General features: G+C 36.7%; 1 protein-coding gene across 4 annotated transcripts in view; it reads right to left on the bottom strand.

Moving 5' to 3' along the window:
- The window catches only part of LOC125844769 (tubulin-folding cofactor E), a 375,181-nt gene extending 360,564 nt beyond the window's left edge, over positions 1–14,617 (bottom strand). For all 4 annotated transcript variants that reach the window (XM_049524105.1, XM_049524104.1, XM_049524103.1 and 1 more), the window contains exons 1-5: positions 14,218–14,617; positions 13,078–13,248; positions 2,107–2,153; positions 1,193–1,339; positions 1,043–1,117 (exon numbers count right to left, since the gene is read on the bottom strand). In XM_049524105.1, the coding sequence (XP_049380062.1) occupies positions 1,043–1,117; positions 1,193–1,339; positions 2,107–2,153; positions 13,078–13,248; positions 14,218–14,566 (789 nt within the window). In that variant the 5' untranslated portion in view covers positions 14,567–14,617. The remainder of the gene's footprint in view (positions 1–1,042; positions 1,118–1,192; positions 1,340–2,106; positions 2,154–13,077; positions 13,249–14,217) is intronic.
- Between the last annotated feature and the right edge of the window lie 1,652 nt (positions 14,618–16,269).

The raw sequence follows: 16,269 nt of genomic DNA, 5'->3' as shown, positions 1-16,269 counted from the left end.
CTCATGTTTCTCAATGCACTTCATTAACCATGAGGCCTCTATCTAATTTACATATATGCAGAGATTCATCCTTGTACTTCATATGGAAGCTCATTTAGTACTCTATTGGTTACAGACATGAGAGTAGTAGAATAGTAATTGTACTTGATGTCAGTTACTAGGAAATGAATATGATCATTGATGAGCACTTTACTCAGAGAATACACTTAGTAGGAACTTTCAAACAGTATATATGCCTTTCATCTGAAAATTTAAAAGTTTTGTTCTGGTAATTCTGGAACCGGCATTTGTCTGGACATTATCTGTTAAATTGATTTCGACCCAGTTAAATGTTCTCCCCACTAACGACTAAATGCAGTAGCAAACTTTATGCCCCAATTTTCATGTGGCAAACAAAATTAAGCAAGTATTTGTTATTACCGTGCAGAATCTCATTAAAACCTGAGTGGTCAATATGAGAGTTGAGATATATGGATTTTCCTGTCAAACTATAAGAAATGGTAAAACAAAACTAAATTTGGCAATCTATCTGGAATATTTGGTTGTGTATCCCACAATCATCTTGCGACCATAGCTGAGAGCACCTCCCCAAAATCCTCATCATTCTCTTATCTCGCAGATGATCCATTCCGTCATAAGAAAATGATGATGATCCAGGAACAAAAGCAAATGTTGGAGTCACAATGAAGTTTCTGCTAGATAACAGATGAATCATCATGCAAACTCATGGGTTCAAATCACAACTTTGTTTTCAATAGTTCCTTTAGTTTTTGCAATAGCTCCTAGCACGCTTAAGCATATATCAGTGAAATTGGAAGGATTTTTACTGGATAGTGAGTTAACACTTGTTTGTTTTGTTATGTGACAAGTTTCCCTGTCTAAGAGAGAGATCACAAAGAGATACAAAAAAGATGAAAAGATAATGGCATAAGACAGCTATTTATCTTCAGTAAGGAAGAACTCATAAAACTTGTGGATATTAACAATTAACATCAGAAATTTGAGATTTAACTGCCAATAACTCTAATAAGGGAAAACACACCGTTATTCCTCTCAGCTTATTTCCCATCAAATGGAGCTCTTCAACAAGAGGGATAGAGTCTTTAAGCATTTCGACCTGCCAAATCAAATACCTCTAACTCAATCAACGATTAAGTTAAATGGAAGAAGACAGCAATAAGGCGGCTCTCACCTGTTTCCAGCCTATACCGGTGTGGTTCAAAACAACAACATTGATGTGATTTAGCAGGGGCATCCCACTTATATCATGAGACATGATGTTGTATGATAAGTTCAGAGTTACAAGAGCTGGTAACTCTTTACAGATTGCAGCAATTTCCTGTGAAGATATGCTTGCTCAGCTAAACAGTATTTTTTTAATAGAGAGAGAGAGAGAGAGCAAAAGCACTGGGACCACAGTTCTGCATACAACAATGCACAAAAATGATGGAATACAAAGAATCCTGCAATTAATGATATGAGTTTTCTTTCGACTTTGATTCTCTACATCCTGCAGTACACCTAAACATTACAACCAAAAAGTTGGACTCATGCTTTCTTGAGACAAGGTCAAAGTTTAATTGGCCCTTGTAGAGTTGAAAATCCAATATATTATATCTAAGAAAGTAAACTCTGAGTAAAGTATTATGGAAAAGGAAATCAGCATGAACACAATCTTCCCCTCTCCTTCCCATTTGATATCTAAGTTTTAACCAGTTCACATGACAAGTTTTCAGTCTAATGTTCAAGACACTTACAGTCCAACAGACCCTTGAAACTATTCAGCTTTAAGATGCAATTAACCATTTCAGATTTGAACCAAGATCTGATGTTTTCCTAGTAGCTAGTTCACCTTCTTTACTACATACAAAAGAAGTTTTTCTTTGAAGAGCATATCATGTGGTCAAAATTAACCTCTTAATCTATACCCAAAATAAAACTATATCACCACAAAATTGAACAGTGTAAAAATCATCACATCGCATAACCAGTCATCAACAGATAGAGAGTGCATCAGAAAAGGATCTGGTTACAATCTGCAATATGCTGAAATTACGCAACCAAACAGAATAGGATCCAACTTCACTCAGAGAAGCAATGCATTACCCTCCAATCAGAAAGCAGGTTTCCAGTCAAATCAAGCTCCTTTAGTCCTGCAACAAAAGCATGTAAAGTTCAGGTAAAAGTTTGCTTCCTGTTAGAAAAGCTCATGGGGCTGAAACATGAAACTGAACAACAAAAATGTAATCAAACATTTAGTGGATGGAAAGCAACAACAGCAAAAAAGGCAACAAAAAAGCATGCACCTCAATCTCTAACTAGTTAAGGTCAGCTATGAATCCTCAACATCCATTTGCACATATTGCATTCCAACACTCAAAAACTTGCCTTCTAAGACAAATTAAGGGTTCTCTACCACTAGAAATTCTCATCATTTTTTACTGATATAAATCTAAACACTCCTGACAACACATCACATAATTTTAAGTGAACCAACATGCTAACCTTAATCCCGATTAGTTGGTATCACATATATGATCTTTTGTTTCATTGTCCTATGGTCTTCTTAAGACCCCGTGGAATTTAGAGATTTTAGGCCTTTTGACTCTTAGGATGAAAATACTAGTGTAAATAATGTGAGAAATATAGGAGAAAATTAATGAATTGTTGTCTCTACATTATTAGAGAGAAACCCTATTTATAGACACTACAATAGACACCTTTTCCAACTAGAACACTGCAATACAATTATTTTCAAAGTAGGACACTATATACTATTCCTATTACTATTACTATTCTTATTCCTATTCTAAGTAGGATTGTATATACCTATTACTATTCTAACATTCCCCCTCAAGCTAGTGCATACAAATCATATATATCTAGCTTGTTACAAATATAATTAATATGAGGACCGATGAGGAGCTTGGTGAGATATCTAGAAGTTGATCACTCGACTTCACAAAATTGACAGTCAATCTCAATGTGCTCAGTCTTCTCATGAAATACTGGATTTGATGCATAATGCTGATAAAACGCAGAGTGATAAATTATAGTGTTGAACTTCCCAAACCAAGCTTGCACAAACTGTTTCAGACCATAGAGTGACTTACACAATCGACATACAAGGCTACTAAACTCCCCCGAGCAACAAAATTAGGTGGTTGCTCAATATAGACTTCTTCACAATGCAACGATCGCCGAAAATTGCTCAAAATTTAGTATAAACTATAAAGTGTATGGATCATGTTGGAATCAATAGACGAGTCGATCTTAAACAAGAAAGTCACCGAAAAAATTGGCCAGAACATGCTCATATGCCGAAGTATTAGATTTGATTGCTAAAAGTGGTCACAATCTAACAAATAATATTATATGGGTAGGGTCGGAATGGTGGCACGACCAAACTGAAAAATAGAAATTATATAGGAAAGGTCGGATTGATGGCACGATCCTATTGAAAAAGAGAAATAATATGGGTAGAGTCAGAATGATGGCAACAACCCTACTGAAAAGAGAAATTATATGGGTAGGATCAGAATGATGGCACAACCCTACGCAAATCAAATTTGAGGAGTCACCAAAAAGACGAATGGAACTATGCAAATCAAATCTGAAGAGTCACTGAAAAGACACACGGTGCTATGCAACTCAAATATGAGAAAGTAATTCAAAAAAATTCACGATACTACGCAAATTAAATATGAAAAGTAGTCCAGAGAGATGAACGGTGCTACACAAATAAGATATGCAAAAAAAGGTAGTCATCAGAAGGATGACACGGTGCTAAACAAATTAAATATGAAAAAGTAGTCACCGAAAAAATGACATGGTGCTATACAAATTAGATATAAGAAAGTGGTCACCGGAATGATGGCACGGTGCTACACAAATTAGATATGAGAAAATAGGCACATGAAAGATACACGTTGACCCAACTTTTGCTAACATAATCATTGGCCAGGCAGCATATATGAGTAATAGCCACTCATAGCCACCCGCTGACAGCAGAAGCTCTTTGATTTTCTACCAAAACCGTAGAGGCTTTGATACCATGTAGGAAATATAGGAGAAAAATATTATTGAATTGTTGTTTCTACATTATTACAGAGAGACCCTAATTAACCCTATTTATAGACACTACAATAGACACATTTTCCAACTAGGACACTGCAATNCTCTTTGATTTTCTACCAAAACCGTAGAGGCTTTGATACCATGTAAGAAATATAGGAGAAAAATATTATTGAATTGTTGTTTCTACATTATTACAGAGAGACCCTATTTAACCCTATTTATAGACACTACAATAGACACATTTTCCAACTAGGACACTACAATACAATCTTTTTCAAAGTAGGACAGTATATACTATTCCTATTACTATTGTTATTCTTATGCCTATACTAAGCAGGATTGTATATACCTATTACTATTCTAACAAATAACAAACGGGAAAAGTAGAATCTTTTACAACTATAGAGGACAAAACTAACTCGATAGACTACTTGATTGCTTTCAATTTACTCGGTCATCATTCAACTTCACCAGTATTTAATATACAACAACATACCCAATGTAATCCCACAAGTAGGGTCTAGGTTCACAAATATTTAATATATTTGCAATTTTCCTCTGTTGTAGACTTTTAATAGTAGGTTGTAGATTTAACGACTTCAAAATATGCAAGGCGGATAAATACTCCAGGGAGCAAGACTACTTACCTCAATATTTCAACAACTACAACCTGTTTATGTTTCGGTTGTATTTCCATGTTCAACAATAAAAACAAGAAAAGTCCAGTGGTACTAATAAGTATCTTGGTCATATTGCTCAAGTGCACATATAATCGTTAAAAAACTTTGGTAGATTTTTAGACCTAAGTCTTCAGCCTCTCGGTGTTCAATCAATTTTCTTTCCAAATTGTTTGCTCAACTGATTTTCAAACCTATATCACTGAGACCTGCTGCAATGGACAACTAAAACAACAACAACAACATACCCAGTGAAATCCCATAAGTGGGGTCTAGGTTGAGTAGTGTATGCATACCTTACCACTACCTCGTGGAGGTAAAGAGCTGTTGAGACCTAAAACCCTACACAAAATTGATCAGCACAAGAGATTAAATTGCCTCTAATCATGACACAATACCCGGAAGTAGAGCGTCTATCTGTTGGAGAACATGCCCAATCCGCATCAGAATATCCAATGATGTCAGCGTGACCTTTGTCTTCATATTACAATCCTTGTCCTGCAGCTCTTTTGATGTATCTGAGGATGTGAATTACTGCATCCCAATGATCTTTACATGGAGCTTGGAGAAATTGACTAACCACACTTGCTGCAAATGAAATATCCGGGGGGCGTGTAATAGTTAGATAATTCAATTTACCAACCAGTATTCGATATCTACCAGGATCTTCCAATGGCTCCCCCTGTCCAGGAACGAATCTGATGTTTGGATCCATAGGAGTGTCACTAGGTTTGCAATTTAACATGCATGTCTCCTCTAATATGTCCAAAGCGTATTTTCTTTGTGAGATAGTAATACTTGTCTTGGATTGTGCTACCTCAATTCCTAAAAAATACTTTAACTTCCCCAAATATTTGGTTTGAAAGTGACTGAACAAATGCCTCTTTAGCTGAGATATTCCTTCTAGATCATTTCTAGTTATGACAATGTCGTCAACATAAACGACCAAATACATGTTCCTTTCTGGGCCATTATGTCAATAGAAAACAGAGTGATCTGCTTTACTTCGAGACATCCCAAATTGTTGGACAACAGAGATAAATCTGCCAAACCATGCTCTCGGAGATTACTCGAGGCCATCTAGAGAACGTTTGAGACGGCATACTAAGTTCGACTCCCCCTGAGCAACAAATCCAAGAGGTTGCTCCATATAAACTTCCTCAGCAAGTTCACCATGCAAAAAGGCATTCTTAATATCTAGTTGATGAAGCGGTCAATGATGCATTGCTGCCAAGGAAATAAGCAGTCGGACAGATGCAATTTTGGCAACTAGAGAGAATGTGTCACCATAGTCAAGACCATAAATCTATGTGTACCCTTTGGCAACAAGGCGAGCTTTTAGCCGATCAATTGTTCCATTCAAACCCACCTTCACGGTATAAACCCATCGACTTCCAACAGTAGATTTCCCCTTCGGTAACTGGACCAATTCCCAAGTGTTATATTTGTCTGTAAAGCATTCATCTCTTCGATCATAGCATCTCTCCACCCTGGATGTTCTAATGCTTCACTAACAGTCTTTGGTATAGGTACAGTAGATAGGGTAGATACAAAGGTATAATATAATGGGGACAACCGATGATAACTTAAGCAGTTATATCTCGGTTGTTGATTTCAAGTAGTACGTATACCTTTGCGTATGGCAATTGGTGGGGTTGTTGCATCTGATGTTTCATCATGACTGGAGCAGGTGACGAAGGAGCAAGAGATGAATCATCAGGACCTACTAATGTATCTGTACTAGGAGTAGTATTATCACTGTTATCACTAAGAGGACGAGCATGTCGGGTGTATACTTGAAGAGGAGGATCAGTGGTTTAAGGGTTGTTTGGAAGACTGATTTGTGGTAGAGGAAGTATAGGTACTAGCAAAATTTGAGGAATTAATTTTTTGCTTGTAGTGCTTGGTGTAAAATAGGGAGATGTTTCAAAAAATGTTACATCTGCAGTGATAAAATGTTTATTTGTTTTTGGATCATAGCACTTGTAACCTTTTTGGTGACGAGAGTATCCTAGAAATACACACTTAATTGATTTTGGTTGGAGTTTGTCATTTCTAGTACTTAGATCATGGACAAAGCAAGTACATCCAAACACTCTCAAAGGTAGACAATAGGGATTTTGACCTGGAAAGAGAATTGAGTGAGGACTTTGATGTTGCAACACAGTGGAGGGCATTCTATTTATCAAATAGCAAGCAGTGAGAACGGCATCCCCCCAAAAACGAAGAGGAACATGATGGTGTATAAGTAAAGTACGAGCAGTTTCAATGAGATGGCTATTTTTACATTCGACGACCCCATTTTGTTAAGTATATGCACAAGAAGTCTGGTGACGACATGAAACTGGCAAAAGGAGATGATAAGTACTCGAGGAAAGGCTCAAAATAGTCCCTCATCCTTGGGTTAAAGCTCAAAGTCATCCTTGAGTTTTCACATGGATCACTAATAGTCCCTCATGTTTGCAATATTGGTGCACTTTTGGTCCTCCCCTAAATTTTTGCCTATATTTTAACATTAATTTTGTTCACAATTTTATGTAAGGAATGTCCAATCATCTTTTTATATATTTAATAGAAATAATAACTCTATGTGAGAAAATATGAGAAGAAAACCACCTTGTTTTGTTTAGTAGAAATCGTATTGCAGGTAAAGTCGAGAGGTTCATCACGATAATTTCACGTGCAATAGTATAAATTTTTTCTTTTCTCCAACGTCATATGTTAAGATGTTCTTAGTTTAACTGCAGTAATATTTCTACTGAACAGAACAAGGTGTTCTTCTTATCACCTTCTCTCACATAGAGTTATTATTTCTACTAAATATATAAAAAGACGATTGGACATTCCTTACATAAAATTGTGAACAAAATTAATGTTAAAAAATTGGCAAAAATTTAGGGGAGGACCAAAAGTGCACCAATATTGCAAACATGAGGGAATATTAGTGCTCCATGTGAAAACCAAGGATGACTTTGAGCCTTAACCCAAAGATGAGGGACTATTTTGAGCCTTTCCTCTAAGTACTCCTTGGCATTATCACTGCGTAATACCTTTATTGAAACACCAAATTGATTTTTTTACCTCAACACAAAAATTTTGAAAAATAAAGAATACTTCATAATGATTTTTCATTAAAAACACCCATGTGCAACGGGAAAAATCATCAATAAAGGTAACAAAATACTGAAATTCTAAATTTGAAACAACACGATTAGGGCCCCATACATCGGAGTGAACAATATCAAACATATATGCAACCCTGTTATTGACTCTTTTGGGAAACAAAGTGCGACTATGTTTCCCAAGTTGACAAGACTCACATTCAAAACAAGACAAACTGGAAAGACTAGGAATTTTTGAAGCTTTGCAAGACTCGGGTGACCATGACGGTTGTGGAGAAGGTCTATCGAGGTATTGGAAGTGAAGGCAACTGGTGGTGGTGATTTTGACATGTAATACAATCCCTGTGACTCATATCCTATTCCAATCGTCTTCCTTGTTTTCCAATCCTGTACAACAACAAAGTCAACCAAAAAAGTGACACCGCAATTGAGGTGTTTCGTTAATTTGCTAATAGAAATCAAATTAAATGGACATTCAGGAGCAAATAAAACTGAGTTTAAGGAAATCGAGGGAAGAAGTTGCACGTTCCCTATTCCGTTTACTGCAGTTCTTGATCCATTAGCAAGGGTAACTGCATACAGGGTTGTGGAATGGATGATAATTGAAAAAAGATTTTGATTACCAGAGATATGATCAGATGCACCAGAATCTAATATCCATGGGCAAGTGGGTGGAGACCTGGTCAAACAAGCAAAGGAATTACCATTTTGTGAAGTTCCAAATAAAGGTGATTGTCATGTAGCTGCTTCATACTGCAAGTAGTCACTGTAATCTGCTCCAGACAAAGTAATGGAATTGGCCAGTTGACCATCTGTGTCTTTATGGGTTTGAACTATGTGAGTTGTAATCCGATTGTTAGTACGCGGTGGTCGACCATGCAATTTCCAACAAGATTGTCGAGTATGGCCTGGCCTGTTGCAGTAGTTGCAATAGGGTCTAGAGATCCTATTGTTCCTCCTTTCATGGACATTTAGTTCCTGTGGATTTTCATTTTTCACAGCTAATACAGATGTCTCAACGTTATTGGTCTCAATTGTTTCTGAACCAATACGTAATAATCGAGCTAAAACATCGATTAAGGAAGGAATTGAGGAACTTGCCAAGATTTGATCTTTTATCGATGTCAGATCAGATCTAAGTCCTTTCAGTGCTAAAACCATAAAGAACTTATCTCTTTGTTGCTCCTGTGTGGTGATACTTTCAGAGAGTGGCATGAGAGAATCGAATTGATCTTTCAAGGTATCTATCGATCCTAAATTACTCAACCTATTTCAATCTTGTAAAACTTGCTATAAGTCTAACTCAACCTCAAAAGCTAGCTTGTGAAAAGAGGATTGTCCAAGTCCATATAAGTAGACCAAATTCCCATCCCTTTTCCGATGTGGAAATTCTTAACACTCCCCCGCACGCCCAAACCTCGTTAACTGGAGCATGGACACTATAATATGGGGCCCAATATCGGTGAACAAAAAATTGGGATGGGACTGGCTCTGATACCATGATAATGATGCAAGTGTATTTCACTTCATACTCAAAATAATAGATTACACCTAGAATATATACACAAAGCTAAACACAAAAGGTCAAGAGCATATCCCTGATAGGTTACCTACCATATCTACAATATTTGACTATTACACATTACCTACAATACTTGACTATTATCTTACACACAATCTAATAGTTGAAATACTCTTAGACAATATCTTAACAGATGTTACTCAACTAAAAATGCATTGGTGCTCAATGGGGGATTAACTAAACCTTTCTAGGGTTGGAGAGGAATTAGACAAGATCACCCCATGTCACCTTACCTATTTGTAACTACAAAGGCGTACCTCCACAGGGAATTAAGTATGCTTACTATGAACCCATAATTCCAGTTCCATCCCAGATGTAAGAAGCTTGGTTTACTGCACATATGTTTTGCTGAAGACTTATTGTTGTTTTGCAGGGCAAATAGTACATCTATTGAGTTGCTACAAGGGGCCTTTCAAAAGTTCTCTGCAGCTTCCAGTTTAGGCAAATATAGACAAGAGTTCCATCTTTATATTTGCGGTTAAAAACTCAGCAAAACATCAGTTACTACAGCAACTTGGCTACTGTGAAGGGACTCTACTTTGTAAATACCTTGGAGTGCCTCTTTCCTCCAAGAAACTAACAGTAGACCAATGTTTCTTTTTTCTTGAAACTGGTAACTTTTTGTATTCCTCAGCATTAAGGGCTATGCTAGCCACCTCCAAAAAACTGTTACAAGACAGGTAAAAGACTAAAAAGAAATACTTACAGAGAACCTATGAAATCCACTAATTGGAACTCCTCTTCTATATCCTGTTCTTTACACCAAAAACCTAAAGAGTAGCAAATTTGTTCCTGCTCAGCTTCACAGAATACCAATGTGTCATCCCCTAGTTGATAAAATCCTTGCTAAATGAGATGCTGGTCAGCAAAACTACTAGCTTACTCTGGTAGGCTTCAATTGATAAATCTATAGTGTTTGGTATCCAAACATATTGGGCCCAGATCTTCATCCTCCCAAAGAGGATCATGAAGCTTTTCAATAGTCACTGCGGGATTTTCTTATGGACAGGTTCTATATGTCCATCCAAAAGAGCATTGGTCTCTTGGGAAAGTGTTTGTATGCCCAAAGTAGTAGGGGGCAAAATGTTTTGAATCTATGTAATTGGAACAGGTCTGTAGTAACTAAACAATGATGGGCTTTAGCTACAAAGGAGGACAATCTATGGATCAAATGGATGAATATTTACTATATGAAAGGGGAGACTGTGGAAACATGCAACACCCCTAGGATTGCTACCTGGGTGATTAGGAAGATAATAGACTCCAGGAAAATTGTCATGCAGGCCCAGGACTTCAGGGTAATCTCTTTGCAAGACTAGAGTTGTTGATAGTAGGGGCTAAATTTTCCATCAAAAAGTTGTATGTAGCTTTGTTGTCACAACTCCCAAAAGTACCATGGAAGTGCATCACTCTTCAGGCTAACATTCATCCTAGACATAATTTCATCTTGTGGTTGGCCTAGCTGAAGAGGCTAACTACTGTTGATAGACTTGTCAAATACGGGGTTGAAGTGGACTCATCATGCGTGTTTTGCAACAATGATATGGAAACACAGGATCATCTATTCTTTGACTGCCTTACACAAGGATTGTGTGGTGTAGGATGCTGAAGTGGATGGGCTCTATGAGACCTATAAGAACCTGGCAACATGAGATAGATTGGGTCATCAGCTGGGCAAAAGCGAGAGCAGAAAAGGCTGTGATTGGTCAAGGGCGGGTCACAGACGAATTTCTCGATTATCAAAAAAAAAAAAAAAGAGAGCAAAAAAAGGTGCTATCATANTACTGTTGATAGACTTGTCAAATACGGGGTTGAAGTGGACTCATCATGCGTGTTTTGCAACAATGATATGGAAACACAGGATCATCTATTCTTTGACTGCCTTACACAAGGATTGTGTGGTGTAGGATGCTGAAGTGGATGGGCTTTATGAGACCTATAAGAACCTGGCAACATGAGATAGATTGGGTCATCAGCTGGGCCAAAACGAGAGCAGAAAAGGCTGTGATTGGTCAAGGGCGGGTCACAGACGGATTTCTCGGTTATCAAAAAAAAAAAAAAAGAGAGTAAAAAAAGGTGCTATCATATGATGTGTCGTTGCAATGGTGATCACTATCATTTGGAGAGAGGAATATGATCAGGTTCCAGAGGGGTAAATACCAAGTTGACAGAATTTGTAAGGAGATAGCTATTCATATCAATGTCAGAGGAAGGAATCAAAAGAAATGGTATGCACAGCCTCAGCAGTTAGCTACAATGCCATGAAGTTGTCTTTTTGTGATCTCCTTACAGTAGTTAACTTGCTTCCCTACGGATTTATTTATTTAGATTGTTGTACTTACTGAGTTTGTATTTTGTTTTTAAATTCTCATTATGAGTAGTGACTCCTTAAGCATGTTAGAGTGAGTCCTACTCCAGATAGTTTGTTTGCTTGAGTGACAATTGGTCAGCAATGTCAAGTGCTGTAACTATTACTTTTGGGAATAACATTCTTTTATTTACCAAAAAAAAAACAAGCTTTCAGTCCAGATAAGAACCCAAATACTATCATCCTCAATGGTATGGTTTGAGTTGTTGAGGCATATAAGCGACAACATCGAGATGCTAAGTTCAAATCCCATCTACAACACTCAGTTTGGACACACCTTCTCTTACCTTGGTGCATGGGTTTACTCGACATCTGTGTTTGTACATTTGGTAGGCTTGGACGTGGTAGCAGGCTCCTGATGGATTAGTATATGTGGATGGAAGCTGGTCCGGCTATCCAACTTGCAGCCTTCCTTTGCCAAAGCATTAGCCACCTGGTTGCTGGTTAGCTTCACGGTAGAAATGTTGTAAAGGGGGCCAAGAGCTTATCCAAGATTAATCTGTAGTCATCTACAATATTAGAGCATGCACATTGTCTTGAGTGATAATTTTATAGCTTCCTAAGAATCAATTCCAATAATTAATTGGTGCAACCCATATTGAAGGGTTATTTGGAGGCCTCTCAAGACAGCACTGACTGCTGCAATGATATTTGTGGTGAATTGGATACCAAAGGTATTTGAGGAGAAGGGGATACATTTCGACCAACCAACTTCCCAATTCGCATTGCTATCCCTGATAATACCACTCAAAACTTCTCCACATGGATTATTTTGGCGGCTCCATCAGTATTGAGTTTGTACTATCCAGGCATAGGTCCAATCCAGCTGATGTATCCCATATGGATATTCATATTGACACTTCATACTTTGCAGGGAACTCTTCTTTTTTATGATTGTATCAAGTCAAACATGGAAACTCAATTTGGAATAACTGTAAGCAAGAAGCTTTTCAAAAGATGGACAGTCAACTATAAATGTGAAGTTGACAAGATAAACAACTCTAGAAAATACAAGACTAAAAACTCATATCTTCCTTCCTGGCCAAACCTTAATAAATCGGTAATCGGTATGATACAGAAGAAGATAAGAAATTTCAAAATCGACTTCCTCATAATTAAAGTCCTGGACTTCAGTTAACAGAAAATGCATATATCACATAAGTTGGAAATGACAAATCAAAGCTTTAAAATATGAAGGAACAATCATGTACAATCAGGAAAAAGTAGGCACGTGGAGAAGCACATAATTACTTGGTATAGTCATATTGATATGACCCGGGGGTCCAGCTGAGCTAACCCCTAAATAAGCAAGTGATGCACTTGTCAACTCCTCAAATTGACTCAGCTTGTTTTGAATTTTATCTTTACCCAGCAGCTCAATAGAAACCCTTTTGTTTGATGCAGAAAGAACATACATCTCATCTGGAGCATAATGCAGAAGAAAAAATTAAAGAAGTATATAGCTGCTCAAAGAACGATGTCTTTGTTCAACAAGATAAGAAATGATCGCAAAATTAAGGTAAAAGTTGGAGCCAAATAGAAACTGTCATTGAAAAGCATAGCTTCCGATCCCAAGAAACTAACTATCCATGTTGCATTTAGTAGGTATAGTTGAGACACCGGGAGAGTGACTTCCTAGCTCCTATGCTTTCTGAAACTACAGTCAGATTGGCTGACTTGTTCACTTGACAGGACTATATTAGCTGTTGATTCAGATACATGTAATCTTTCCTTAACAGAGTTAAATCACATATCTCTTTTTTGTTTTTGATGTGGTTAAATCACATATCTTTCAGCGCAATTCTATTTTGCCAACAGAACCTAAAAGGCAACTCTTAAAACATTTAATTTTATTTTGATAAGAAAAAAGCATTTTATTTTCTAAGAATAAATGGGAAAACAAAATAAAATACACATGTGCACCCAAGATATGGCCTAGTGGTCAATAAATAGGTTGAGAACCTAAGGTCTCACTTCAAAACTCAGCACTAGGTGATTCTTCCCATTTGTCTTAGCCTTAATAACTGTGGAATTAGTCGAGTTGCGTCAAAGCTAGCCCGGACATCAAGGACATTAAAAAAAAGAAAAAAATTACAAATGCAAAACACTTTGAGAAAAAGAAGAAACTAAGCTTAACATACTACTTCTACAATTTCTCTCAGATCCCAGCAGAAACAAGAACACACGGTGATTTCTTTCGTATCCTATGAAATTAATCAGCACTGTTATTAAAAAGAAATTAAAAAAAAGCACCACAAAAATCAGCCTCTAGCGAAAGCAAAAGTCTTGGGCACCCAAGAAGTAAGCACAAAAGAAAATGGCAATAATGGAGTAAAGAAAAAGAGTATTGCCGGAACAATGACAGCAATTATCAATTACAGTTAATTTTACCTTCTTCTTCTTTAGTGGATTCTCCATGATACCTTAACTCAAGGGCCCTCAGGAGTGGGAAACCGGAGCTAAGATTGTGCGGTCGTACGAATGAAGCAGATTTTGGACCTTGGGCTTCGAAATAGCGAACCCCGTTATGTGACCCATCATGCTTACCGTCACCATTGTCCCAATCAACACCGACCCAGTTTCCCCCATAGCCTTCCACTGCTCCGACGTACTTCACAGTTCCGATCCGGTGGGTATCTCCGACGAAATGGACCCTTTGACCGATTAGAAACCCGACCGAGTCTGGCCTTGATATGGATCCACTTGAAATGGGTTTTTCAGTGTCCAAAGAACTCTTCATTTTTGCACGTTGCAGCTAATTTGTGACATGGGACTGTGAGATTACTCTATTTGTGAATTGTGATTATTAAATTAAATAATCTTTTTATTCTTGAAAAAAAAAATTGTTTTTCAATCAACTAGAAAATATTGTTTTGAGCTAGTGTTTGCATATAGATTTTTGGATAAACTTTTTTTGAAATTTTATTTGGATTTTTGTTTTGAGAAATCAAGATGATAAATCAAGCATATGAAAATAACTAGATGATTCTTGCCCGTGCTAAGCACGGGCCCAACGCTCTACCTATGAAATATGTTGAAGATTCAATGTAACAATAAATACTTTTAAATAAACACAATATCAAAATCACAACATCTATCATTTAGTAACGGATCATATTTCTTAACTTACCCAAAAAAAAAAATCCACATCAAATAAGAAGGCAATCAATATTATTCCATAGATATAGAGAGTGCATAACATATAATCTACTTGTAAAGCACACTATGTCACTGTTCTTTAAGTATTGATCTTTATTCTATGCTACATAATGAAGAATGAATACATCATCAAGTAACTAACACTACTTCAAAAGCGAGTTCAATTACCCTCTCAATTAAAATTCAAGAAATGTTAGAGCAAACAATGAAGAGGATGTGATTATACTCTAGCATGATTAAATTTTGGAACAGTAGATCTCGCCGGGAAATATTGGAGCAAACAGTGAAGAGGATGTGATCAACCATTTCCATCTACCCTTGCTCAAGCTCATCATAAAAGACTTATTTTCTTCCTCATTGTCAAAGTGTATGAAAATTATCATGTGTTAGGCCTTTTCGATCAAAAATCAAAGTGAATACTATAAAATATTAATACGACATTAACAAACTTCACAACATCAACTCCAATGAAAATACAAATTAGTTGCACCTTCAACTTTACATAACCAGGTAAGGTGAAATTATAGCAGTAAAATAAACATGTGCATCCTGACACTCATTTTCAATTTTAAGACAACACACATGTATATTATTAATGTTTTCATCCATAGGGAGAGTCAGATTACTCCACTCATGTTAGATAATCAATCTGCTTGCAATGGACATTGCATTTAAAATTGTGCATACAGATGAAGTTTTACCTGTTACCTAGTACCAAATACCAAATGTTTCACGACAAAGTGAGGAAAATGTAGCATATGGAGCCAGCTAAACTCTCACGCAAATGATTGCAGAAGAAAGTCTAGAGAGCAAAGAGCAAATATTTTACTGCATTTAATCGTATAACAAATAATACAAAATTCAAAATCTAATGCCTTCGAATTTGGCGACATTATACCTCTTAATAGTAAATTTTGCTAGCTTGAAAAATATAAAATACAGATGAATATTCAAGTTTGCGATTTTTGTGCAACTTAGCTTATGAGTTATGCCTGCAATTACACATAGCACAAAGGAAAAGGTTGAAACAAGTAAAAGAAAAACTCAAACCAACTAATTTCAGAGAAAAACGAAATCTAGCCAATTTATCATGCAAAATTTTACTATTTTACTATTAAATCTGTTCTCTAAAGCTCACCTAAAGAGCATTATTTGAAAACTGAAAGTAAAAAAAGGAGAAAAGTAATAGAGGTGAAGTGTGCGGACTCTTCAATTTTGATGATGCACCCATGTTGGATTCTCCAAAAATACACTATTTTTAGAGAATTCAGCGCGCACCCATTA

The sequence above is a fragment of the Solanum stenotomum genome, chromosome 11, assembly GCF_019186545.1.
Source record: "Solanum stenotomum isolate F172 chromosome 11, ASM1918654v1, whole genome shotgun sequence".
NCBI classification, from domain to species: domain Eukaryota; kingdom Viridiplantae; phylum Streptophyta; class Magnoliopsida; order Solanales; family Solanaceae; genus Solanum; species Solanum stenotomum.
Note: the sequence above shows the minus strand (reverse complement) of the source record. Positions and strands in the feature narration are given on the sequence as shown.